Source organism: Podarcis gaigeae (assembly GCF_964106915.1).
Source record: "Podarcis gaigeae genome assembly, chromosome: 6".
Classification (NCBI taxonomy): Eukaryota; Metazoa; Chordata; class Lepidosauria; order Squamata; family Lacertidae; genus Podarcis; species Podarcis gaigeae.
In genome coordinates, this window is record NC_139682.1 from 57,502,265 (window position 1) to 57,529,426 (window position 27,162).

A 27,162-nucleotide genomic window follows, 5' to 3' on the forward strand; every position below is an offset into this window, starting at 1 on the left:
TAGTCATGCTGGCCACATGACCCAGAAGCTGTACGCAGGCTCCCTCGGCCAGTAAAGCGAGATGAGCGCCACAACCCCAGAGTCGTCGGCCACTGGGCCTAATGGTCAGGGGTCCCTTTACCTAAGATGACTAAACAACAACATTGGTATTTAAAAGGGGCTTGCAGGAGTGTTGTATACAAGCTAATAAGTGACTAGGGCATGCATGCCTTGATCTTCATAGAAAAGCCTATCATGATGTAACTATAGCAAGCAAAAGTCCAGGAGGCTGGATTCTGTAGGGAATTGACGTTCTTTATTATCCAGGTAGCTGGTAAATTATCAATTCCTTTTATGGTCCTTTATAATGTTCTTGCTGAGGTTCAGTATAGGAAGAGTGATATTCACAGCCTTTTTGTTGTTGCTGCTATTAGGAAGAGCTATACACCAAGATCCTTTCTCCTCTTCCAGTCCACTATTAATTTCCATTGGCCGATCTCCAGAGGTTTATAACAGCAAGAAGTCTGGAAGGGGTGTGGCGGATACTATTCAGGGCTCTGGAACTCCTTAGAGCATTTTCAGCAGCAGTGTCGCCGGCTTCCGTCTTGCAGTTGCTTTCAAGCCTCTCCTTCTGACTGGAGAGAACAGAAGAAACGCGCTCATGGGCATGTGCTGCAGCTATGCACACAGAAGCATCTGGGTCGTGCATTAAACCTTCAAGAGCTGAAAATGAAAGGGACACATTAACACATAAGGGGACTCTGATCCAAATAAATGCTAAACCTTTCACATTAAACCTTCAGCTATTTAATGTCCATTGTGGTTGTTGTGGATATCTTTAAAAATAACTCCACAAATTTTATGACTTGGACATATTTAGTGAATTTGCTTATTCATGTCTTTCATTTTAGGGTGGATTGAAACAGAGAAAACCCCCCTCTATAAGTAAGCCAGAAATTAGATCGTTATAACAAAAGAAAGAAAGAAAACCCCTCTATGGAAAATCACATTTTAAAATTTCCTGCTCTCTGGCACCATCTGGTGTTGTGTGTTTGTAGCGCATTCAAATCACTGTTTCTTTAGTAATATGCCTGAGTCCTGAGTTGCACATTATTATTATGGAGCTTATTATTAGGGACCAATGTAATAGAGAGATTGGATGTAGAGAGAAAAGGCACAAGTCCTGAAGGGAAAGAGCCTTACCTACAACTATTAGCTACCGAAACATTAGCCGTTATTTCTCCGCAACTGTGGGGACCAGGGTTTACATTTTAGGAAGGAAAATATGACAGTCCCATAATACTGCAGAGTTTTCGGCAGATTTAATTTCCTGAACTGCAGCATAATTGTGTCCATATAATCATTATGTAAAACCATATCATAGAATCACCCTTTTACAGCCTCTTTTTCTAAAACTGATACCCTACAAAAAACAAGACGGTAAACTTTCTTATGTCTAATAGAGATTTGAAAAATACTTAAAGGTGTTTATATATTACCCTAAACGCACTTTGATCTCTTCCCCTCCCTAAGTATCTAGCAGTTTGTGCAATTCTGAATGCAACTGGGAGAAAAAAGCAAAGTTGATTTTTCTGATTATATAGCGTGATTTTATGTATCCCATATGAAAGGATGTGCTCTACTTTAAGCACCACTTGTTGAATATTAAAGAAAAAATACATTGCTGCCTCAGGGCGGCCTCATAATGTTTTAAGGTGCTTTCAGTATTTTAATAGCAAGAATAATTGATGTGAGTTAATTCATAAATTATCAACCAATAAGTCTTTGAACTTTGTTGCTTATATTCTGTCTTTTTTGTGTCTATATTATCTTTCACGATTCTGGCATTTTAATAAAAATGAAGGAAGAAAGGGGGAAATATACACTATATACAAGTGTAACAGTGTCTACATCTAATTGTCTCTCCTTTGTGTTCACTCTCTTCATTTAGTACCTAAAGACATGACAGCAATAATCTTACAATTTCTCTATTTAACCTACCATGAATGATCATTTCCAAGTCTGTAGTTCCTGCCTTGCTGTCCATATGTTGTACTAGAAAACCTAAAGGCAACACACAAGGATTTAGTCATCATTTACTTGGGTCAATGCCTGGTAGCAACGCGTGTAACTAATTCTACTTGAAAACAAGCCCTTTGTTTCAATGAAATGTCTTAAAGTGGGTTTAAAATTGTTATATGCTCAAGGACAAGGATGTAACTCTGTACTGGTTATCAGGGGAAGGGAGGACTGGGTGTGCGTTCTGAAGCTAGCATTTGCTGAGTAGAAGCTTTCATACAAACAGATGTCCACAAAGCAGCTTTATCAGCATCCTTTCAGCATAGCAGTGGTAAACCTTGCTCCTGAGCTGAATGAGGCTGTGCGTTTGAACTGTGACAATGCCTCTTGCTTGTCTGGATAAAAGTGTGTGTGTGTTTGTATAGAAATCTCTGGCTTTGATGTTGCAGGAATGTAGCCTACTGTACAAAAGTTAAGAGGCCTATCCGTTGTTCCATGCCCCCTTGGTTCTGGGCACACCCACTACTAGAAAGCTGCTTATAAGTGAATTTGGCCCTTGGGTTTAAATAAATTCCCTAAACTTGTTGTAGGGAGTTTGCATGATTTTAATGAATCCTCTCCACAATAAAACGAAGATTAAAAGGTCCTGGCAAGAGCTAATGCAAACAGTTGAACTTGTGTTTTTCATTTACCAAGGAACACGATGGAAGCCCTTTTTATTGGAAGAAGTTCACTCTGAGTGTAGTAAAGGTTCTGGTACAAGAATCTCTGGAGAGTTGCCTCTTGCTTCTGCACCTGGAAACTCAAGAAATGCATAATTGGCTTCATTAAAAATAAAAATAAAGAGCTGGTGTGAGAGTTGGGAAAGAGCTACATAAATAAACATGCAACCATTATCGTCATCATCATATCTGATTTTTAAATGGACAAATATCAGCTTGCTGTGAAGAATCAAATGAAGAAAGCTGTGCATAGTCTTTCATAGCGATGAGCAGGAGGAGGGATCTCAGTGCTGCTGCTCAACTCACAGCATGGCTTTTGTTCCTGCAACTGGCTGGACTAACAGAAGAGGAGGAGAGCATCTTTGAAAATCACCTCTTACACAGAAGCAACATTTGGATTGAAAGCCATTATGTGAGCTAAATGCCAGTGTCAAATTCCACCCCAGAATTCCAAAATGTCACAATTAGGGATGTCCCTCAGCTCATAATCTTTCAAAAAGATTATCACCCCACTTTGCCCTTAATCTAATCTAGACATTTATAAAAAACAAATAAAAGGAAAAAATTGTGCCTATTTTTTTGTTTTTGTTTTAATTCCTTCAAGGTCTTTACGCTTGCCACAATCAGGCTTGTATTCTGCCTCTCTTGCTGTCCTTGTCTCTAGACTCCTTTGTACCAGCAAAGAACTTTCAGTGAAGCACTGGGAAGGGTTTATATTCAGTGGTAGAGCACATATCTTCCATGCAAAACACCCTGGGGACAACCCCTGGCATCTCAAGACAGGGCTGGAGAAGACTCTGACATCCTGGAGAACGGATGCTGTTTAATGTAAAGCAGTAGTCAGAACTAGTAGACAACATACAAGGTACTGGCAGGTTTCATCCAGAACTTCTTCATGCTCAGGCCAAGCTTTCCTGCTGATAACCTGCTTTGGTAGTTTCCATCCCAGGAACTGAAAGGATTCATTTAAGGCATAACTACATTCCTGCAAGATATGGAGATGATATATCGTTTTTTTACAGCATTCAGAAAACAAAACGGCCAACTACTGAATATTCTTTAGAAGGGACACACCTTCTGGTATTTGCTCATCAAGGGACAGAAAATGTGAATGTTGAGGTTTAGTATATTTACACTCAAGGAAGCATGAAAACACTGTATGGGAAATGCACCCTGAAGACAAAATGTATTGAGGAGTTAGTGATCTGACACAGAGCCCTTCCTGCCTCTGTTTCTCCCCCTCTCTTGCTCTTGTTAAGTTTTTTGATGGTGTGAGAACAGTCTTAGATGTCCTGAGAACATTGGGAGGAGGTGAAGCCCGCCCCCCACAGCTGCCTCATCTGTTGTGAAGGATAATGATGGGTACCCTCTTCCATGTTGGACATTCTTTTGAGAAAGTGAGGCATTGGGAGGGGGGGCTATCTATAAAATTGGACAGTTCAGGTAGAGTTTCTTTGAAGCTCATGCACAGACTGATTGGCTGCAGAGCCGTGCAAACTGAGGCTACCTGGGGGAGTCGCTTCGCTGCTTCTTGAGGGCTTCCAAGTGGCAGGCTGAAGTGCTTGCTTGGTATGTATATGTTGCTTGCTGTTTTAGAATAAAATCTTTAATCTTCTCACTCACTTGTGTAGTTTGAATTGCTTCTGAATCTCATTTTAAAAGAACCACCTTGCCTTTGGCAAGACATGCACTCAGATGGGAGGCAGAAAAGGCTAGAAGATAGAACTTTTTAAATTATCTGGTTGGTGAGAAGCATGATGGTTCCCCTGAAAACAAAGAAATGTTGGCAGAAGCTTGCCTTGTGGATGTCAGGGTCCTCCTCTTCGAGATGCAGAAGTAATGGAACCAAGTTTTCTAGTACCTGATGCCTCATTGCATGCTTGTTATTTTTCTTAGCCCATTTCACCATTTTCCCAAAAAGACATATGGCGGAAGCACGGACACTTGCTCTTTCCTGTCTCAAAAACAAAAGAAGGCAGTGAGATTGTTTCAGTAGAGAGTGACATGCAAACTGAGCCTGATTAAAAATTTGTAATCCCATTTCTCCATTATTTTTTAAAATGATCATTTCATTTCATGAAGCACCTCAAAGCGATTTCACAATACGATAAAAACATATGCCAGGCTAGTGCCAAACGTATTGCTCTGGTGTCCACATCAGTGAGGTTGAGAGGTGGGGTCTTTGTCGTCTGGGCAGCCCAGAACCTCCATACACCCTGCCCAGCCTTGCATCCTGGGGAGATCACTTTGGTGCTGCTAATGCAGCAGTTTGACTTCACCCCTGGAGGTGCACTCCATTGTCTCTCGAGACAGACGGATGCCAGCAACAACAACAAACGTATCTAAAACAATCACATAAAAGTAATCCAAAAGCATTATATATTAAAAACAGTTAAAAATAATCACATATACTGCATATGTATGTAATGTAATACTACTGGGATAAAAAATCTCCACTTAGAAGGCTTGTTGAAAGTGGAAAGTCTCCAGCAGATGCTGAAAAGGCCATAAAGATTCCACCTGTCTGAAATGTAATGGGAGTTCAAAAGGTTAGATACCAGCACACTAAAAGCCAGATTCCCCTTCATGTGGAATGAGCCTTCTGATAAGATGGAATCTGCAGTATGTCCTCTCCTGCTGAGTGCAGTGATTGGTTTGGTATGTAAGGGATGAGATTATTTTTCAGATATCCTTGTCCCAAGCTGTATAGGGCTATATGGAACGGTTCATACGAGTGAATAGTAGCTGCTGCATTTTGCCCCCCATAGGGGGTTTCTGATTTTGGGGTATTGTTAAAGGATGACAAGTTGTCTACCTTATTACTATATTTTTGGCACCGCATGAGGATTTTCTGCCTCAGACTTTAACAGCTATTAGGTTATCTCCATTTTTTTACCTTACTGAAGCTATGCAGCATCTATCTCTGGGCAGGGTTATCAGCTGTCAAATTTTTATTTTGCTCCCCTACGCTCAGTGTCACACCTATGATTCTCCCCTGCTATTTTATTCTTACAGCAACCTTGTGAGGTTGGTTAGGCCAAGAAAAAGAGCGACAGCCACAAGGACACCGAGTTTCTTTAATGGCACTGCCAGACTAGGGATCTGAACCTGAGAGTCTTTAAGTCCCACACTCCAGGCACTGCACCATATTGGTTCTCATTGTCAACGTGACCTCAAGAGAAAACCACTTCTGTGAGAGGGTAGGCCTGCCTCTTGGCTTGTAACAAAACCCAGCTAGTGTGACACTGCTTTCTTACATTGCTGAATAGTTCCTGAAGAGAAAGGCTGATATCGCAAATACAGTCTGCTCCTTCTGGGCCATTAAGAATCTTCTCAATTTCAGCAACTGCCTCTACAAACAGCTGCCCATCCATCCCAGAAAGACCTTTTGTCATGACAGGCAATACAATCTTTACTTCCTCCTGCACAGAAAGGCATAATTTAAGTTAATAAACAGTCAAACCTCGGTTCTCAAATGGCTCCATTTTTGAACGTTTTGGCTCCCGAATGCCGAAAACATGGAAGTAAATGCTCTGGTTTTTAATGTTTTTCGGAACCTGAACGTCTGACGCAGCTTCCGTTTTGAGTTTCCCTATTGAATTGAGGCTTCTGCTTTCAGTTTTTGAATGTTTCAGAAGTCAAATGGTCTTCTGGAACGGATTACGTTCGAAAACTGAAGTTTCATTGTACCAGACCTATGGATAACAAGCTATCTGGATGTTATGTTTAAGCATGAAGCAGTGGACAAGAAACATAATTTTAAGGCAAAGAAAGTGAAATAGCAATGGAGAATTAATATTTCATTGTAATATAATGTATGGTACTCACCTTCTCCAAGTGATAAAGTCTATTAAAAATAAAATCTTATACATGCCTGCTCAGAAGTAAGCCACACTGGCACATCAATATTTCCAATTCTGGGAAAATTTTATAAGTGCATTCAACTGAGAACACTTAAAAAAATCTTCATGCTAAGCATGCAAAATGCTGAAGAGCAGTCCATGTGTCTATAGGTGTTTAGGGCATAATTTGCTTATGTCACGTACTGGAGAATTTGTGGCCAAAACTCATAGGCTTTGGAGATTACTGCTATTTTTTGGATGGGATTCAATTCAACATACTGGAAAATTCAGGTTGCTCAATTAAAGTTGATTTTGTGCTCTTGCACAACAAACACACTTCACCCAAAATCAGACTTTTTGTAATAAGGAAAATTATCGGAAAACACACTGGAAAGTATGGGCTAATTATTGATTGACACAACAATATAGATCCTCCCCACAAACAAATCAGAATGAATGATCAGTACAGTAAATAGTTCATGTTGTCTAACTGCTCCACAAATTTTGTGCAAATTGAGCTGAATGCAATTAAATCCTCAACAGATATCCCTGAATTTATCAACTAAATCCAGTGAAATCATATGATGGGCCCTGTTGTTTACCTTTCCTATCCAGTATGCAATGTTAACCAGTCCTTTGATACACAATGCCCGGATGACTGGGTTTTCATTAGCCAGTCCTCGCTTCAGACGATACAAAGAATATTGTTTGGGAAGTCTTCTGGCCTCTGACATACAAAGAAGCTAAAAGACAAAGAAGAGGTCCATGAGAATTTGGTTCACAAGCAACTGCCTGCTTCAGATGCCAAAAATGTACTAACTTGTTTCTGGCACTTGGTTATCAATCCTCCCCAAAATTCCAAAGTACACAGTGGCCCTTCCAATGGATGCACAATCTGTTTCTTCGTCCATGTTAAGCAAAAATGGCTTGCAGTAGTTGCACCCATCCATTCTTCTGCCTTCCGGTGATTTACCGTATATTGTTTATTCTTTGTGCTGCAATCAACCACAGCAGGGGTAGGGAATCTCCAGTATGTGGACCAAATTTGGCCAGCACAGGTCCCAGTTTGTCCCATGAGGCCATTTCCCCTGAGCCATGCCTACTTGCCGCACATCTGATGTCATATGTGACATGACCTGATGCCAAATGTGTAGGGAAAATAAGGACCAACCTAGCATTAGAGATCATGCACTTTCTCAAGTTCTGTTGTTACTTATTTTGCCACAGTTGAACAGCTTCTGCTTTCAGGTAGGTAGCCGTGTTGGTCTGACGCAGTAGAAATATATATAATTATTTTTTTTTTTAAAAAATTGTCCAGTAGCACCTTAGAGACCAACTTAGTTTGTTCTTGGTATCAGCTTTCTGCTTTGAATAAGTAAAACTGTGTTGTTTTAATAGACCAAATATTATTTATCAAATTTATTCTGCCAGCATCCTACACAAAATGCAACAGGATGAAGCGGCTCTTCAGATGCACTGTTACAAATATATTCTGTTTGATCCAACTCCACTTACACCACCAGTAACAACTATCTGAGAACATAACCACAGAGTCACAGGTGGGCATTATCACTATGTTTGTACAACCATCCTTGGAATCAAGGCCAACAAGCCACTCTGCATTCCCAGAAAGGCCTCTATGGTTCCACAGTGCAGAAGTTGCATCTTCCTTACTTCGCTGAAGAAAGCCAATCCTGTGATCTGGTGCTCTTCATCACCTCGCTCCAGGAAGGGAACTAGGAGGTACAAGATCCTCAAAAGGTCATAATTGGAGGTCTGAAGCATGATTCTGGTTAGGAAAGACAATGCAGATGTACACCGTTATGGCCAGTGGTTAACTCTACACTTGGGAATTTTTGTAAATGTTTGGGGTGCTCTAACCAAATGTTTACCACCGCGCACCTTGCAATAAGGCCTACTCCCCGATGGTGATCTTCACAGCTGGTGAGGAGCTCCCAGCCCCGCTCCTTCTCAATAAGAGTAAACTCACAATAGCACCTCACAGCTAGGAGAAGAATCTTCAGTGCTGCTACAATATAGCTGAATTTAAAAATAAAATATGATACACATCAAGAAGCAGGTGTAGCACAGTGGTGACTTCCCAGTTGGGAAGTCTCCAGTTCAAATGTTACCTCTGCCACAAACCCAATCACTAGGTGGCCTTAGGTAAGGCTAGACTCAACCCTCCATCTGCAATATGGGGATAATATTACCATATTTTTTGCTCTATAAGACTCACTTTTTCCCCTCCTAAAAAGTAAGGGGAAATGTGTGTGCGAATGGAGCGAATGCAGGCTGTGCAGCTATCCCAGAAGCCAGAACAGCAAGAGGGATCGCTGCTTTCGCTGCGCAGCGATCCCTCTTGCTGTTCTGGCTTCTTGGATTCAGAATTTTTTTTCTCTTGTTTTCCCCCTCCAAAAACTAGGTGCATCTTGTGGTCTGGTGTGTCTTATAGAGCGAAAAATACGGTAGTCTGCTTTACAGGGTCACTGTAGGATTATCAATGAAAGCACTAGAGCACTTTGGAGAAATTCTATACAGTTGTACCTTCATTCTCGAACGCCTTCTGACTTGAACGCCACAAACCTGGAAGTGAGTGTTCCGGTTTGTGAACGTTTTTTGGAAGCCAAATGTCCAACGCGGCTTCTGTGGCTTCTGCCTGAGTGTAGGAAGCTCCTGCAATCAATCAGAAGCCGCGCCTTGGTTTTCGAATGTTTTCAGAAGTCAAACAGACTTCCGGAACTGATTCCGTTTGAGAACCAAGGTATGACGGTATACAATTTAAACACTGTTGCTCAGCACTAGCTGAAGCTTCTGAATCAGACTCAGGAGCAGCCCCGTATATAGCATACACTGCAGTAATCAAGCCTTGAGGTTACAAATGCATGGACTACAGTGGTCAGGTTGTCCCTATTCAGGAATGGCTGCCTAGTCGTACTCCTGAACTGCTTCTGCAGGACATACATTTTGAAAAGACACCACTCCCTCCACATCTAATCCAGGAGACTTGGTGGCCTGCAGGCCTTTTAAACCAGCCCATTACCCTCTCTTCAGCATCTCTGCTTGCCTGGCAACCTTTCCTCTGCCCACTTCCTGCAAAAGAGCCATCTTTGGGAACTGCCACTTTTACCATCACAATCATTGGAGAATGCTGGCTCCTCCAATGTGTGTGATGCTGTGTCCACCCACCAGTGCCCCTTCAAGGGCATTGCCAGAAATTAAAATGGCGGCCTCCAAAACCACCTGCTTTTTTCAAAGGGAAGGGCTGGGACTCAGGGCAAGGCAAAAGTGGTGGGCCCCTTTTGTGGGGATGGGTTCTTGCAGCTGCCTGAGGATGCCTATGCCAGGGCTAGATTACGCCCACTGACGATCTGCTCTGTGTGGGTGAGATGTACTCAAGAGAACATAGCGTATGGAAGCATGCCGTTACAAAGGAGCACGCTCACATGTTCTTGGGAGTGCGTTTGACCCCTACCATAACAATTTCTCTCATATTTACCCCACAGGCTCAAATTCCTCCTGAGAATCTGAGTTCTTTATTACGCTGTGCCTGATGCTATAGTGCACCTGAACAAGCAGCGCCATCAGCAGCCGGGGGTAGATGTAGAGGGCCACTTCCGAACTTTTGGGCATAGATAACAGCTTCGAGAAAGCGCTGGCAGCCTGAGGAAGAGGGAGAGGGAGAGGGAGAGAGAGACTGTGGTAAGATCTTTTCTCTGCAGAGCTCATTTATGTTTCTGGGGGTTGTTACTCCTGAACCACTTATCCTTCCTGGACTAATTTTAAATGTAAACACCTCTTCCCGAGTCAGGTCAACGGTCTATGCAACCTCTGTATAATTAGGTATATATTATTAGGTATAATAACTGCAATTGATTTGAAAGCCTAGTTAACAAGGATGTGATTTTGGCAAGAATGGGCACCGCCTGAAAGAAACGCAACCCTAAGCCTATTTATTCACAAGTAGCAGTCACTGGATTCAACACTTCTGCAGTAACATCACTGTTCCTTTACAATCTCCCTGCATGGAGAATGCTCCCTGTCGGACACCGCACGGCACATTTGTTTAACGTGACTGCTATTCACATGGGTTTACATTTGCTAGGAAGCAGCAATGAATGTACATGCTAGAAAATACCTGGGCATGCAATCACTATGTGATGCGACCTGTATAGGCTGCACGCTACTTCCTACAAGGGATTTTGTCACATCCAAAGCAGGTCCTGTGCCGAAGGAGTACTGGAACTTGCTTTAGGAACAGAAGAAGCTGCCTTCTGCTGAGTGGACCATCGGTCCATCTAGCTCAGTATAGCATACACTGACTGGCAGCAGCTCTCCAGGCCTTCAGGTAGGGTTCTCTCCCAACCCAACCTGAAGATGCTGTGGATTGAACTTGGAACCTTTTGCAGGCAAGGCGGATGATCTACCACTGAGCTATGCCCCTCCTTCCTTCTCTCTAGGGAGCTCATTTGCAAAAACCATCCAGACAAGTTGGAACAATTCCTTACAGCCAGAGGTGTGATATAGTTTCCCGTGACCTTTGGGCTCAGCTGCAGCTTTTTCAGCAGTACATTCACAAGGAGAGTTAGGTCATCATTCGAACATGTTTTGGTCAACACATGCCACATCTCAGAAGCATACCTGCAAGTTCAGGGGAGGGAAACAGAAACATTTCAGGTTGTATACCCACAACCATGTCAGTTGCCCCGCCCCAACTGTTCTGAGTGCATAAATCAGAGATGGGGAAGTTGTAGTCCTCCAGATGTTGATGGGACTTCAGCTCCCATCTGCCCCCATCCAGCGTAGCCAAGGGACAGGGATGCTGGGAGCTGCAGTCCAGCAACATCTGGAGGACCACAGCTCCCCCAACCCTGGCATAAATGAAGACTTCGAAGAGTCCACAGAGAGCAACAATGGCTGCAGTGGTGGGATCAAAAGTATACCATGGAAACCAATCCACCAGGAAGGATACATTATGCTTAAGTGACTGAGGTACAATACCGTTATTCAGACCAATAGAAATTATTGATTGGTCCTCAAAGGGAAACATTCACAGAGATGTGGCATGCGAGAGGAAAGTCCCAATCTGCACTTTGTAAAATGGCGAGGAGGAGGTGTTCTGCAGACTTGGGGGCCAAACTAGATGTGACCCCTGAGGCGTGTGAATGCATCTCTGTTGCTTTACTTCCCCCTCTGCCCTCAAATAACAGCCATGCCTCTTTAGCATCAGAATTCCCTTGTTCTATTTCACCTCAATCCAGAGCCTTCCTACATTTCCATAACCACACCAGGCTTCTGCTCCAACCCTCCTAAATCCAGGAGCTGTTTGCTTTTTCCGTATGGGAACTGGTTGTGAAGGATGACCACGGGAGGCCATTCCGGTTCCCACTCTCTCCTTGCGGGAAAAGGTGGCACTCATAAGAATCTTCCCTGCTGGCTTTAGGTATTTTCTGATTTGTATTTCCTGGAGCACTGAGGCCTGATTGCAGGTGGGAGAGAATGGGAACCCGTGTTCCCATGTTGCCCACCCCCCACCCCAAGGTGTCCAGGGATTGAAGGCTGATCCAGCAGGGCTAAGCATCATTGAACTATGTACCTGTCAATTGGTAAAGGGCACTGGAGAAGGGCATTGCATACTTCTGCCATGTAGGTATGAGCCAGCTGCACCAGGACCCCCATCATTATTTGCCTGTCCTGGTACTGGTAAATGGAACCAAGCTGCTGGTAGATCTTATCCACAATTTCCGGCACCTTGAAAGAAACAAGCATGCTTCAGTTAAATGCCCTGCTAGAGGGAAGCAGCGCTGGGGCAGGGACCACACCACAAGGTACAAACCAGAGCCCTCAAAGAGCGGAAAGCAAACATATATTTAAAGTATGTCACCCAAAGCATCCTGGGAACTGTAGCTTTGTCGGGGTAAACTGCAGTTCCCAGGAATATTTGAGGGAAGCCACGTGCTTTAAATGTGTGGTATGGATGCGATCCCCTGTTTTCATGGCCAAGCAACAAATCATTAAGATATTGATTATTTAGGGTATTTAAGATATTTATTATTGTTGTACTTTCACTGCTAGGGAGGGGGAGAAGTGCCTGTGGGATTTTCCGTCTTAAGTGCCAAAATAATGTGACTGGACTTAGGCTGGGGAGACTATTTGCTCAGTCAGCAAAACATCTGAGGCTGGTCCTGGAGGTGAGAAGGCGCAACGATCCCCTGCTCTGGTCATTTGGGTTCTCCCGAAGTTGGATGGCCATCTGTCATGGATGCTTCAGCTGAGATTCCTGCATTGCGGGGTGTTGGACTTGATGACCCTTGGGGTCCCTTCCCAGTCTGCAATTCTATGGTACAGGGAGCACGTGTCAGCTCATCAATAATTAGGCAATGACGCAGGAAAACATCCTGTGAGCACTGACAGAGCCTTGCCAAGACCATTAATGGTCCTTCACCACAGATAAACTGTAAATGGGTTTTATGGTTTATCTCAGGGTATAAAATGGAAATGGTGGCTCTCCAGAAGCCGCCTCTGTCACTGCTGGGGTCTCTGCAGGCTCCAAACATCTCCTACCTGCTCATGTAACCTGTGCATGTATCGCTGCAGGATTACAGATGTGATGTCACGTGATGCCGCAGTGGTGCTCCTATTGGCTTCCTTTAGACAGTCTATAGCGGTCAACAAAAGCTCTGTGATCTGTAGGGCTGTGAGGTACGGCAGAAATTCCTAAGAGAGGAGACACAGAGCAGCACTTTGTGGTAGGGGAAGCAGCTGAGAGGACAACAGCAAGGCAAGCTCAACTGGCATGGCTTCCTTGTTCTAAGAGACCTTTGCAGGAAAGAATTTAAGGCTCTGTGGAGGAGCCCGTTCCTCTGCCACTTCACTTGGAAGTTAAATTCAACCAGCTACTCTGGAATTTGCTCCCAAGTAAAGGTGTACAGATTCGAAACCTGATGTTCTCAGCTTTTCATCTTACAGAGTTCTTCTAGCTCAGTACTGTCTTCACTGACTAAGTCTCCTGGGTTCCAGGCAAAGGATGTTCACAGCCTGGCCTGGAAATCCCATGGACTGAACCTGAGACCTTTCTTACCCAATGCATGTGCTCTCCCACTGATCTTACAGCTCTTCCACAAGTTTAAATCAGAAAACTGAAAATGGGGGAGATCCCATGCATGCAAGCTCAGAAGTGCCACACAGTTCAATGGGTCTTTCCCCTCTCAAGGAAGTGCATGTAGAATTGCAGCACTGATGACCTATGATCTGAAAGTGGAAATCTTTGCCTCAAAACTCCCTACAAAGATGTAGTAATAATTATGGTTCCACCCCTACCTTACACCCTATCAGACTAAGTTACGATGGCCTCTGCAGTTTGCATATCCTCTGTGTTGCATCATATCCAGCACTGAACAATTACCTGAATAATATGGGTGATATTTTGATGAGACGTAGTAGGGTCATAGGAACCCAGAATCTCTTCATACAGTTGGATCTCTTCTGTTTCCAGGGAGTCACTTTTGTTTTCGAAGCCTAACGAGAAAAAGAGTGACTTTAAAGTTTCTCCAAGCGGAGAGTTTGCTCTCAGGCTGCTGTGTGGGTGTCTGGAATTCGGAAAAAAGGGAGAGAAGGAGCCAGAATGGTTGGCTAATGACACATACTGTTCCAGCCACATCTTTTGTTAGGGAAATTGCAGGAAAATGGCACAGAATGGCCAACAAACACTTTGGGACTCACCCACAGCTAAGGTGGGTCTTGGGTTCAGTGTATGACAGCAACAACAGAAGTGTGTTTTGAAACAGGAAAGGAAGGCAGAAAGACACAATCTGCCCCCCCAGGAAGCCACTATTTTGCAGGTGAGAATCAACTGCATGCCAACTAATTAAAGTTGTGAAGGTTGTTTATTTAGATGATAGGCATACGGCTCATTGTACAAGCCACAACACAGTTAAGTAACTAGAACAAAATAAGCTGTTTGCCTCCTCCAATGCTCCACTTGAACGTTTGCAAATAAAGCAAATATTACAGAAATGGCATATATCTCTCAGCGTCTCTTCTCCAAAAGGAAGTCAAAGCCTGGATAGCATTGCCCCTGGAACCTGGAGATGTGGGGATGCATAACAATAACCTGGGTCACCCTGCCCCATTCCAAAATCCTCATTTATTCCCAAATTAGCTCTGGAAACTGCAGAGCGGGTATCCTGCTGCAACTGAGATGTGACACCCATGATTTGGCACTGAGCTATAGATCAAGAATATCTTCTCCACCAGGGACCTCTCTCAAAGTCCCACTTTGTAGCTACGTTAGGCAGGATCTTCCCCAGCTTCTGCACAGTGAGGACTACAGGGGTTGTCAGCACAAAAGCCAACGCACTATGGCAGAGACAAAAGGAGCATCAAGGGCAAACGGACCAGTGTCTGCAGAACAGCTAACTAAATAAAAACACTCTTTGCTGTTGCACAAAATGGACATGTCTCTCCAGATTTTTGGAACCCGCTAACAATGATGCAATGCATCAAATTAATAGTCTTCTGCTGTGGATTTTTCCAGAATTCCAGAATACTTCTTTCCACATGAAATAATAGAAAGTTGTTTTGAAAACTTTAAGTGGGTTTTAAGTTGGTGTGCGATTATTCAGCTGCAAAGCTGAAGGAAAGCACACACTGGCTTCTGATACCATTGAGAGGCTGCACCTCCTGCCTCACAACAAGAACATTGCAGCAATGGGAAGACCAATCTGGCTCCACCCATTGGCTAGTGAAGGTTCCTTCTCCCTCCCCATTCCTTATGTCTAATAGATTGCAAACTTGTGGTCAGAGACAATCTTGCCTTTTGATATATGTGCAGTGCTTAGAAAATAGGCACCTTATAATAACAGTATTCCTATAGTTATTTGTCTGCATGTGTGTGCAGGTGTTTTGTCTTTTGCTAATGTGGAGGCCTGGAGTTTCTAACAGGAGGCCTGTTTTTTCTTCTGTGAAATGGGTATTATGTGGTGCCAACAACAGTTGATTCTTCTTCTTCTTTATTAAATTGATTAAACACCTTCTCTCACTGCAGGCACTCAAGGCGTCTTGACAAAAAATATATATTTCCAAATGTGCCCTTGGGCCAAAGAAGAAGAAGAAGAAGAAGAAGAAGAAGAAGAAGAAGAAGAAGAAGAAGAAGGGAGAGAATTGGGGATTCCTGATATAATGCAATACTGCCTTTTCAGTACTGGTCCCGATCTGGTGGAATGCTCTGCCACAAGAGACTAGGGCCCTGTGGGACTTGACATCTTTCCACAGGGCCTGCAAGACAGAGCTCTTCCTCCTGGCCTTTGGTTTGGACTCAGTCTGACCTTTATGTTTCCCTCCCCTTATGGTCTTGATTTATCGGCTACTTTAAAATGAGGGTGCATTTTAAATTGCATTTTAACCTGTATTTTAAATTGCCCCCCCCCCCATTATGTTTTTACTGTGATTTTATTGTGTGTTAGCCGCCCTGAGCCTGGCTCTGGCCGGGGAGGGCGGGGTATAAATATATATTTCTTCTTCTTATTATTATTACCCAGATATAATAAAATACAGGACATGAGAAGAGAGTGTCAAGGGCAACAAGCAAATGGCTGCCAAATAAAGTACAGTCTACTACTTCTATATAGATGCACAGTTTGGATACTGGAGTTTTCACAGCTCCTATCTTACCCTTTTGGCGCAGCATAAGCGAGTACAGGAAATACATGCCTTCCATAGCCTGCTCACCAATTTCCTCTTGGGGGTCATTGAGACGCAGACACAGCTGACCAATCAGACGCCCAAGCTTAGGACATCCATCAGGTGATACCTGAATGGGGAAATTGAGAGTGCTGTCTTTTGACACAGAGGGGAAGAGAAGGAATCTTTGTGGTTCTTGAATGAAAAAAGTTCCCCTGTTTGGATGAACTGATGTTTGGAATTATATTGTTTTTTTCTGATGAGCCTTGTACCCTGTTCCTTGTACTTTGTACTCTCCTCACACAAGGAGAGGGAGACAGGGCCACCATGCTAGCTGCCTCTACTGGCTCCACCATGCCTCCAACAGACAGCTCTGCCACCCCTCCACAGACAGGAGAGCAAACAACTGCAGCAGGAAGTCTGCTGCACTCTTAATGAGAACAAGCCTTGCATGATCAGGGGGTTCTGAGTCATGAGGGAAGCCTCCACAGAGACAATAGGCTTTGTGCTGCAGACACTGCAGAGTGCCAATGTGTTTTTGTGGTTAGAGTGTTGGACTAAGAACTGGGAGACCCGGGTTCTAGTCCCCACTCGACCACAAAGCTTGATCTTGATTATGAGCCTAACCTACCTCACAGGATAAAATGGGGGGGGGGGGGGGAGAAACTATGTACACCAACTGAAGTTCCTTACAGAAAAGGTGGGATATAAGTGTAATAATAATTATATTTATCTGATTCCATTTTATATCCAAACAGCTTCACAGTAAAAACCATAAACAATGAAAAACAATAGATAAAGGCAGTTTTAAAACAATTTCAAATCTGATTCAGATAGAACTGGGGTACAGACCTCCACTTAAAAGGCTTGTTAAAGAAAAAAGGTCTTCCATAGGTCCCTGTGTGATATCTAGTGGAAGGGAGTTCCAGTGGTTGGGTGCCACCAAACTCAGGGCCCAATTCCTATATCATGTGGAATGGGCTTCCTGATGAGAAGGCATGTGCAGAAGGCTCTCTCCCTGTATATATAGAGAGTGAGATGATCTTTTAGATCAACTGGTCCCAAGTTGTACAGCTGTCTATGGTCTTACTTTTGCCCTCCCATGTTGCGTAGGGGTGGCAAGGCTGGGCAATGGGGATGTGGCGGAGGTGCTGGCTAGCTCTCCCACAGTGATCCTAATTGAGCGTGGGGCAGAACACCTTCACAGGGTTTAGATTCATACCCATTATCAGTTTGTAGCAGCCATACTGTGAAAAGGCTATGGCTCATGGCTGTAGCATGGTTTTTGCAGGATATAAGGGATTCAAGCTATAATAGGCCAGTTTTGTCTCTAATAGACCATTTGGATATTAGAAAATGTCTTGTTCATTTGCTTCTGGCCATCCCAGACTCTAGTCACTAATTCCCCACCCCCTTTTTCAATAGAAGAATAGTGATGCAGAAATAAAGCACCAGATTACAGTGAGTACCAGTCCCTAAACTTGCTAGCACAGTCAAGAGAAGAGACATAGGGTTGCTCTTTTGTTTGGTGTGTGCATCCCTTGAACCCATCCTAGGCCCCTCTAACCTTTTCACAGTCTCTATCCACTCACTTCAGAGCACAAGAGGAATGCAATATTCACACTACAGAGCCATTCACATCTATCTACCTCCATTTTCTGTCTTAAACATTTGCAGGTCTCACAAGACCCATTGCCCAGTCGCCTCAAGCCAGAGGGCAGAACTCACATGAAACGTGGGGCAGGTGGCTGCAAATTTTAACAGGGATACATAGGTGTTCGTTGCTCTTGCCCGCTCATGTGCTTGTCCTGATATCATCCAGGGCATCAAATGCTGTAAGGGTAGTGGGAGCAAACTGTTAGCAACTGTATAAGAAGAGAAAGTGCATACTATTGTAATTCTTCAAAGTCATGCTTTTGTCTTTCAGAAAGGAACCCAGGAAGCTGCCTTATTCCAAGTCCAGCCATCATTTCATTAAGCTCGCTATTGGCTACGCTAGGGTTTCCCAAACTTGTGTCGCCAGCTGTTTTTGGACTACAACTCCCATCATCCATAGGTAGCAAGACTAGTGGTCAGGGATGATGGGAACTGTAGTCCAAAACAGCTGGAGACCCAAGTTTGGGAAAACCTGGGTGGGGAACTTCAGGCATAGACCCTTCAGGTTGCTCTCTCAAAGCTGTCAAAACCTCACAGAGAGGAAGTAAGCTAGGTTACTTCCTCCCTCATTTCCCCTCCCACCCTGACACTTTTCCTGGTTTCCAAAGATTAAAGAACATGGGGAAAGGGCACTTCCTGTGTTACTTCCCAATGTCAAGGAAATCCAAATTCCACTTTTGGTGCTTTCCTTTCGGTCTTTAAAGTTCTGAATAATGTCATGATAAGTACTGTCAACAATCTTATAGCTTGCTGTCTGGCCTCTTATTCCTGTTGTTGTAACTCTTCCTGACCAAACTGAAAGGAGCCATTCTGAGTGGACACCTTTGAAAATTAATTTTAACACCTCCTAAGAAAAACAAAAAACCCCACAAGTAGATTTTGGTGAATGAGGCATTTCTCTGCTCCCTGAGCAGCAAATGCCATTTCAGCCAAAGAACTGTCTGAGAGAGCGTGGTGTAGCAATTGCACTGTTTGACTATAACAGGCACAAACTGGTTCAAATCTCTACTCAGTCATGAACCTTATTGGGTGATCTTGGGCCAGTGAGTATCTCTTATTCCACGATGACTCACATGGTTGTTGTGAGGATTGTATTGGCACGAGGAGAACCATATACACCAAGAAAGAAAAGAAAAGAAAGACTACTTCATGAACCTAGCTATAGGGCATATTCTCATCACTTGTGATTCTTTGAGCCACAAATAGATAACAGGAGCTTACTTCTAAGAGTGTGGCCAGTTCATCTATGTTTGGTCTTTCTGCTAATAAGCTTTTCAGCATTGATTCTATAGCCTCTAAGGTCTGCTTGTACAATGCCTGAGAAGAAAAAAAAAAGTTGCATAATATATTACTATAACATTGCAGGTCCCGCTGCCTTGAGCAACACCTTCGGGAGAGGAAAAGGCTAAAGAGTAAACTCTACACAAATCTGGAGTCAAGTCCCTAAGATGGTTGGATGGCACCCTGTACGCCTCTTTCCAGCAACTTCTGCAGCCACGCTGGTGCCAAACGTATTGCTCTGCTTTCTTTTGGACCACTATAAAAGCAACACGGGAGGCAGCAGATTCAAGTTACCAGTCTCTGGGGCCACAGCTGTGTTTCTCCAGCAGTTTGACTTCACCCCTGGAGGTGCACTCCATTGTCTCTCGAGACAGCTGGATGCCAACAGTGTCCATGAACTGACATAACTAATAAAGCTGTGATTCAAAAGTGAGTGTAACTCTCCCCCATAAGCCCTATTACAGTGCATACGGGTTGCCTAACAGTGAACAACATGCTCAGTGTATTTCGTCCTACTTTTACCCAAGGATGGGTTAAGATGGTTGGGGGCCCTGGTGCAGTTCCCAAAATAGGGTCCCCTTCTTACTAAAAAAAGGAATGCATGAAGTAAGGTCCCACAGATAGGTTTTGTGATATCTCAAAGATTAACATGTTCATAATGGCATTAGCTTTCTTGAACTACACACAAAAACCCTCTTTCACACTCTCAGCAAACGGCAGGCATATTTTTTTTCTTTTTTGTGAACCATGATAAACAAAAACTCATTGTTTTTGCTCACTTCCTGCCCTGGGCCGGTCACCAACCCAGCTTCACCTAGCTCACATGGTCATCGTGAACATATAGGAGGTACAAAATGGCTTCAAAAAGGGAACTTAGGGCTTGTTATCATCAACATCAAATTTGGGTTCCTTTAACCAGACTGATGTATCTTTGTTCCACATAGGGTCATGTTTTTGCTGCCCCCTTCCCCAAATCAGTACAGTTCTTTCTCTTTTCTTTTTAAACCGTATAGATTCAAACAGCAAGATGTTCTTATTTGGGCACATACCGTACCCTCTCCATAAGCAGTAAATTGGTCATGAGAAATCTTACGTCCCCCCAGACTGGACGCAAAATCTCACCAGCCCCAGCTAGAATAGCCAAAGGCAAGGAATGATAGGAGCTACAACCCAGCAAGAGACATCTGGAGGGACACAGTTCCCCCCCCCACCTGCAACAAAGTGAGAAAATACCTGTACGTCAACTTCTTCTTTGCTCTGACTTTGTAAAGTTTCAACCGAGGGCAAGGCAAAGACGCTGGCAATGCAAGTGCTGAGCAGCTTCTCTTTAGGCCAGTGAGAAGGCTCCACTTGGCTGAGGAATGGCGGTCGGGGGAGAAGAAACAGAACATTCAATGTACGTTACGATTCTTCCTTACGGAAATGGAGCTTAACACAGAAAAAGTTCAGAGTACTGAGGAAAGAAAATAAACCATGTCTGAGCTGTGTAGTGCCTACTGGAATGGGCAGGCTACAAAGGGGTAGCCACTGACCAGAATCTGGTGTGAGTATGCCTGCCTTGAGCCCATGGCTCTGACTGGAATTCAGAACTACCAGGGTCAAGATCAGAGGACTCCATGCTCACCAATGTAGGTCATGTGATTGGTCAGTAGCGCAATAAAGCAAGACAATCCCTTCCATATCAACGGAGCTGAGACAGGTTTGGCTTTTCTGTGTAGTTTGTTTCAAATAATTCCACAGATACAGATGATGATAATAATAACAACAACAACAACAACAACAACAACAACAACAACAACAACAACAATAATAATAATAATATTTATACCCCACCCACAACAACAACAACAACAACAACAATAATAATAATAATAATAATATTTATACCCCACCCATCTGAGGTAGTCTCTTCCTGATGGCATTATTCAACTCTATTCTTAGCCCTTTTCTTCTGAGCTTTGCTTCAACATTTAGGTCAGGGAGGATGTTGGGTTGTAGATCCGACATACCTTAGTTCCTGAATGAGAAGCATGCCCTGACAGCGCAAAGCTGTGGAGCGCGAGTCGATGCTGTCCAGAGGCAGGTCTAAAATCTGTGCCTGTGAAAGAGCAGCAGCAAATTCTGTGAGGAAAAACTCTTCACGTGTTTGCTCTGTTCACCAAAGTTTCTGCTACAGCTGCACTAATGTGTGATTTCCCCCCGCCCCGCACTGGTCAAACACTTACACCAATTGTACAAGCTATTAAATACACAAATAAAGGATGTGCATTGCATCTGACTCACCATTGTTTGCTCCACCAGCTGCAATTTCTGATTCCCATGCTGATAGTTTTGATTACCGTTCCCACTCATTTTTGAATCGAATTCCTGAGAACCCATATGAGACTAGCAAGGAAAGGGTGTAAGATTTTAATAGCACTTTCACATATGACCGTATTTGTTCAGAACCAGTTTCCAGTTGCATCATAACATGTGAAAGGAGGGCAACAGAATGCTGACTGGCATGAGTCATTCTGTTGATTGCCTGGTATTCTCTGCTTTAACACAGAAAACACACATTGAAAATCAAGCCAGTAAGGTAGAGGACCCCTGGACGGTTAAGTCCAGTCAAAAGTGACTATGGGGTTGCGGCGCTCATCTCGCTTTCAGGCCGAGAGAGCTGGCATTTGTCCACAGACAATTTTCCGGGTCGTGTGGTCAACATGACTAAACCACTTCTGGCACTACGGAACACCATGACAGAAGCCAGAGAGCACGTTTACCTTCACGCTGCAGTGGTACCTATTTATCTACTTGCACTGGCATACTTTTGAACTGCTAGGTTGGCAGGAGCGGGGACAGAGCAACGGGAGCTCCCTCCCTTATGGTCATTCAAACCACCAACCTTCCGATCAGCAAGCCCAAGAGGCTCAGTGGTTTAGACCACAGTGCCACCCGTGTCCCCATCCAGCCAGTACTGGGATACAGGAAGGGAGCAATACCTTTTTCGTGGAAAGCTGCTTACTAATACTTAGAACATAATAATCAGAAATCAGTACTATCTCTGCTTCCTCTATTTCCATCACTCACAATCAGTTCACTTTCCCTTAGTCTTCCCTGAACAATGTGCAAAAAAGTAATCCCTATGATTATACAAGGGCCAGGTCATCTGAATGGGAAAGGGAAGACTAAGTTCTAAGAGCTCATGTCACCATAGTAAAAAAAAAGAGGAATATTTTTATTCTGCAAGACTTTGAAGTCAGCAAATGATCTGTGAGCTAACATGGAAGGTGAGTCTGTGACTGGGATGGGCCCATGAGAAGAGAGACCCTCATTATACTGGTATAGTCTGATCTCCTCCGTTAGCACCTTACCCCAAATTGAAAATATCTACTATTTACTAAAACTTTATGCCTTCCAAAGTTGAGCTTTTGCACTGAAATAAGTTCTGAATGTATCTAATATTAAGGTTCAGGTATATGCAGAATATTGCAGGTGTGTATTTACTGTTGAGAGGAAAGTGCAGGGAAGGGCAATGTTAGAGTTAGCAGAGTATTAGGAACAGGTTCCTACCATTTTATCACGGTCATCAGAGGCTAGTGGTGTTTCCTTTTCCTTTCCTTTTGCGTCATACAGCATCATTCCATAGGCATTGCTGGAGGTTACTGAAGCTGTTACAAATAAAAAGTAAATGGAACTGAGGTTGCAGTTGGTACGAAAATGTCCCCTGGTACTGTTACTCTAACACAGGGGTGGATAACCTTTGGCCTCCCAGATGTTGCTGCCATCATCCTTGGTCATTGGCCCTGCTTGCTAGAGCTGGGAGTTGTAGTTCAGCAACATCTTGAGGGCCAAACACCCCTGCTGTTGGGGTGTGTGATAATAAGCCGAGGTTTACTAAGACTTGTGCAAAAATCTCCTTCCCTCAAACACAGCTCTTTTGTTCATTTCTAATCTTGAGCCATTTATTTAAAACTTTTTCTTTGTAACTCAATAGTAGGTTATCAGGAAGTTAAAACATAGTTTCATGGTGCAAATTAAGACTTCCAGCTGAGGAAGGGTTCTATGCAAGTAGAAATCCTCCAACTGCAATCTTCATCTAACTTCATCTAACCATAGCAAGAGCTATGGGGTTTTGGTATCTATCTATCATCTACTTACCAACATTATTTCCATTCCACTTAATATATAAAAAATATCCCACTCACAGTTCTTTCTCCAGTCTCTGCCCCTTCTTCGGCAGTTGCTTTAGTAGACTGGTAAAAATCTAACTATCAAATTGCCAGTCTAATTTTGGTACAACGGCAAAATCAGAGTCAAAAAGGACAGATAATATTTCTTGACTTCACACAGGCCCTGTCTGGTTTAAAGCTGTTTGGTCAAGTACTTAGGAAGTTACCTTATAGTGAGTCTGGCTATTGGTTCATCTAGCTCAGTACTTGATTACAATTTTTCACACAAGTGCCTGGTGGGCATCAGTGAGGAGCCTGCTGTTTCAATATTGTGTAAGTTCTGTCTGGTGGTTTAAAGTAGTAACAGATGCATTGTTGCACCTGTGTTTTATTTTACCACATTATTTTAAAACTTGTTGTCTCACTTTGGAATTGCCGGTGGCAATAAAAAGTAAGAAATTATTTAAATTAACTAAACAGAACTGGGTGATATCCAATGTGAGTAAACATAAGAGTAGATTCCACGGACTTGATTCCAGTGGGTCTACTCTGAGTGTCACTTAGCTGGGTATCATCCACTGACTTGCAGTGGCTTCCCAAGGTCTTTTGGATGTTATGGTTCCCTAAAGATAACCATCTAGAAGCATTAACCTAGGCAACTAAGGTTCAAGCTTGTGCATTGTCAGACGCACATTGGGGAATGAGCTAAAAGATTTGACTTTTAGTATTTATGCCTTATATATTGTACTTAGTTCTTCACTCTACATATTTACTCTCCAAACCCTAGAGGTTATTTGTCTTCACCTTCAGAAATTGTATCTGGCAGGCAGTTTTCCAACAATAGGGGATTCCTGGATAATTGTCTCTTTGTCGTCACGGGGCACTGTTGAATTGTTTGGACTTCAGCTGACTCTTCATTCTCAGTTTTTTTTATTTCTTTTTCCATCTTTGGGATCACAGGGAGTTTTTGTTTGTTAAGTACCAGAAGAGCAACTGATTCTTCACCAGCTAGAAAAAGATTGATGGTATTGTCCTTCCCTCATTCATTCACAAAGATCTATATAAAGATCCATTTTGAAAATCTTGACCCATAGCTTGACTTCTCCAGACTTAGACGTTCCAGTCTTGAAGACCAATGTTCACGACATGAGCAGTGTTCCTGTATGAGGGTCAGGAATTTAGAATGTCAGTGATGCCTCACTGGTGAACTTCAAATATTTTGCCTTGCAGATTTTCGGCTGGCTTTGGTCCTCCCGCTGTTGCATTGCTGTGAGATGGCTTAAGCCATGCTTTAGTTTAGTGTCACCTGAATCTGGGCTCATAGTTTCTCTTGCTCCAGACAAACTACATGCCACAACTAAGGTTTGTCTTCAGTTTATAGCTCAAGGTTTTTCTGGAGGAAACAACTCATGAGCCCAAACTCAGGCAACATGCTAAGCCAAAGCATGGCTTACTCACAGCAGGACTTGTGGATGAACAAAGTGGCCTCAATCTGGTAGCTTCCACACTCATGCATTCACATCAAACCATGGCTTGACTTACGTGTAAACTAGGGCATATAGGGTGGTGGAGGAATCAAGCCTTCACATTGTGATTAGGGTTGAAGTCTGTTCAATACCCTATTAAAAACAAAGCAACTGTATTGGAGAGGATCCCAGCAGCCAGACTCTCTTCTGAGCTGATCGGTAGAGAGTTCTGTGTACATACAGAAGTTATCAGCTTTTATAGAGATGGCGATGTTATCACAACTTGATTAATGAAAGATCACAAGATATTAGCTGAAAAGAAAAGGGAAAATAAAAAGGAAAATGGCATTGGTGGTCAAAAGCCCTTCACCTTTTAAACTTTATGCTGACTTTATGCTTTTTTTACACTCTAACCATGGAATTTAGATAGAAAATGGCTCAAGCCTACGCAGTCCAAGATCCTTGCAGAACCCAGACCTATACATTTTGGTTCCATAGGCAGCTCTTCTAGTCCCTTTAAGAGAAGGAAGTATAAGAGACAGTCTAGTGTCTTTGTAAAAAGAAAAGTTGACAACCAATTCAGATTTTGATACGAAATGTTTGGAAAGCAGTAGTCAGTGCTGGGAATGTGAAAACCAATATGCCTTGTGGTTGGAATCACAGCTAAAGAATCTCTGACAGATGACCATCCAACCTCTCTTGAAATACCTCAACGGAAGGACAGTCCACCACCTTCCGAGGGAGCCCGTTCCACTGCTGAACAGCTCTTACAATTGGAAATTTCTCCCAAATGCTTCATCAGAATCATTTGAGCCCACTTGTTCAGGTCCCATGCTCTGGAACAGCACAAACCAATTTCGCTCCATCTTCCATGTAACAGCCCTTAAGACATTTGAAGGTGGCTATCATATCAGTTCTCCTCTCCTCCAGGCTAAACATATCCAATTCCCTCAACTGTTCCTCATAAGATTTGGTTTCCAGACACTATCATACTGGTCACCCTTCTCTGCAGACCATCTAGCTTGTCAATATTCTTCTTGAACTGTGGTGCCCAGAACTGGACACAGGACTCCAGGTGGGATCTGACCAAGGCAGAATAGAGCGGTACTATTACTTCTCTTGATCTGGGCAGTATACTTCTTTTATAAGAGGCTCAGCTGATCCCTACAGAAAGCTCACACACTTGCTTACTTGCTGGTGAACACTCACAGCCATTTGCTAGTTTCACATTCCTTTTCCTCGGATGGAAAAAAGGTCTTACTAGTCAATGTCACAATGGAGATGTTTGTGTCATCATTCAAGCCAACAGCGCTAGTTGAACAGTATCTAAGATCCTGAACACAATGGGTAAGGTAGCTGACCATGGTTGTAGAATAATACTCGCTGTCTTGAGCACTGCCCTTTCCTTGGCCCTGTCTTGTATCCCTTAGCAGTATGCTATTGTTTTGCGTAGGGAATCATCCCTACTTCCATCTCTTTCTTGGGATTTGCATAGAAATAATCCGTAATTAAACATGCCAAACAGATTTGTTACATTTATATTTAGTATCTCAGAAAAATGGGACTGAAAATTAGTAGAATTACCAAGGTGACCTAGTCATGTACTTCGCCGAGTACCTAAATGATGCTGACACATTTGTAGATAAAGGTATTAGACCAGATACTGAGGAACTGATGGACTCAACCAGAGACTCAGTTGAGCAGATCAGAAAAAGAAATACACTTGCTTACTTGTTGGTGAATGCTCCCAGCTGTTTGCTGGGTTCACATTCCTTTTCCGCTGAGGGAAGAAAGGGCTTACTAGTCAATGTCACAATGGAGAGGTTTGTGTCATCATTCAAGACAACACTGCTGGTTGCATTGTATCCAAGATAAGGTAAGGGAGCTGAACATGGTTGTGGAATACTGTAATACTTGCTGTCTTGAGCACTGTCCTTTCCTTGGCCCTGCCTTGTATCCCTTAGCAGTACACTATTGTTTGGGGTAGGGAATCATCCATACTTCCACCTCTCAGTTACTTCTTCTGTTAAGAAGGATGATTCCGAAGGAGCCCTCCAGCTTTACTTGTCCAGGGAGGATGGGTGAGAGAGACCTCCCCCCCCCAAAAAAAAGGGAGGGTAAAAGGTAAAGGGACCCCTGACCATTAGGTCCAGTCGTAGCCGACTCTGGGGTTACGGCACTCATTTCGCTTTATTGGCCGAGGGAGCCGGCGTACAGCTTCTGGGTCATGTGGCCAGCATGACTAAGCCACTTCTGGCAACCAGAGCAGCGCACGGAAATGCTGTTTACCTTCCCGCCGGAGCGGTACCTATTTATCTAGTTGCACTTTGACGTGCTTTCGAACTGCTAGGTTGGCAGGAGCAGG

The 27,162-nt window shown here is 43.4% G+C and overlaps 1 protein-coding gene across 10 annotated transcripts; it reads right to left on the minus strand.

The window, feature by feature from the left end:
• Nucleotides 1-273: 273 nt before the first annotated feature.
• MROH7 (maestro heat like repeat family member 7) lies at nucleotides 274-26,614 on the minus strand. 10 transcript variants are annotated; one of them, XM_083742600.1, is made up of 26 exons: nucleotides 26,529-26,552; nucleotides 25,506-25,633; nucleotides 24,874-24,950; nucleotides 24,136-24,490; nucleotides 22,733-22,830; nucleotides 21,464-21,565; nucleotides 21,190-21,278; nucleotides 20,414-20,534; nucleotides 19,121-19,216; nucleotides 17,972-18,076; nucleotides 16,235-16,373; nucleotides 13,968-14,080; nucleotides 13,127-13,279; nucleotides 12,159-12,313; nucleotides 11,071-11,203; nucleotides 10,062-10,225; nucleotides 8,465-8,602; nucleotides 8,237-8,351; nucleotides 7,165-7,305; nucleotides 5,978-6,142; nucleotides 4,519-4,674; nucleotides 3,798-3,893; nucleotides 3,583-3,705; nucleotides 2,691-2,793; nucleotides 1,981-2,043; nucleotides 274-702 (listed from the first exon to the last, which is right to left on the minus strand). In XM_083742600.1, the coding sequence occupies exons 4-26, from the start codon at nucleotides 24,275-24,277 to the stop codon at nucleotides 458-460; spliced, it is 2,955 nt and encodes a 984-aa protein (XP_083598726.1). In that variant the 5' UTR covers nucleotides 24,278-24,490; nucleotides 24,874-24,950; nucleotides 25,506-25,633; nucleotides 26,529-26,552; the 3' UTR covers nucleotides 274-457. The 10 variants fall into 10 exon arrangements, 6 of the variants coding, with proteins under 6 accessions (XP_083598726.1, XP_083598728.1, XP_083598731.1 ...); XR_014565251.1 differs by lacking the exon at nucleotides 3,798-3,893 and having other exon boundaries at nucleotides 2,691-2,800; nucleotides 21,464-21,547; nucleotides 26,529-26,549; XR_014565250.1 differs by lacking the exons at nucleotides 3,798-3,893; nucleotides 25,506-25,633 and having other exon boundaries at nucleotides 2,691-2,800; nucleotides 21,464-21,547; nucleotides 26,529-26,549.
• Nucleotides 26,615-27,162: the final 548 nt, after the last annotated feature.

Coding starts and splice junctions, on each gene's coding strand:
- MROH7 (XM_083742600.1), bottom strand. CDS start 24,277: ATGGAAAAAGAAATAAAAAAAACTGAGAATGAAGAGTCAGCTGAAGTC. Junction 22,831..24,135: donor GCCAGATACAATTTCTGAAG/GTGAAGACAAAT, acceptor TATTTGTAACAG/CTTCAGTAACCTCCAGCAAT. Junction 21,566..22,732: donor CTGATGACCGTGATAAAATG/GTAGGAACCTGT, acceptor TTTCCTTGCTAG/TCTCATATGGGTTCTCAGGA.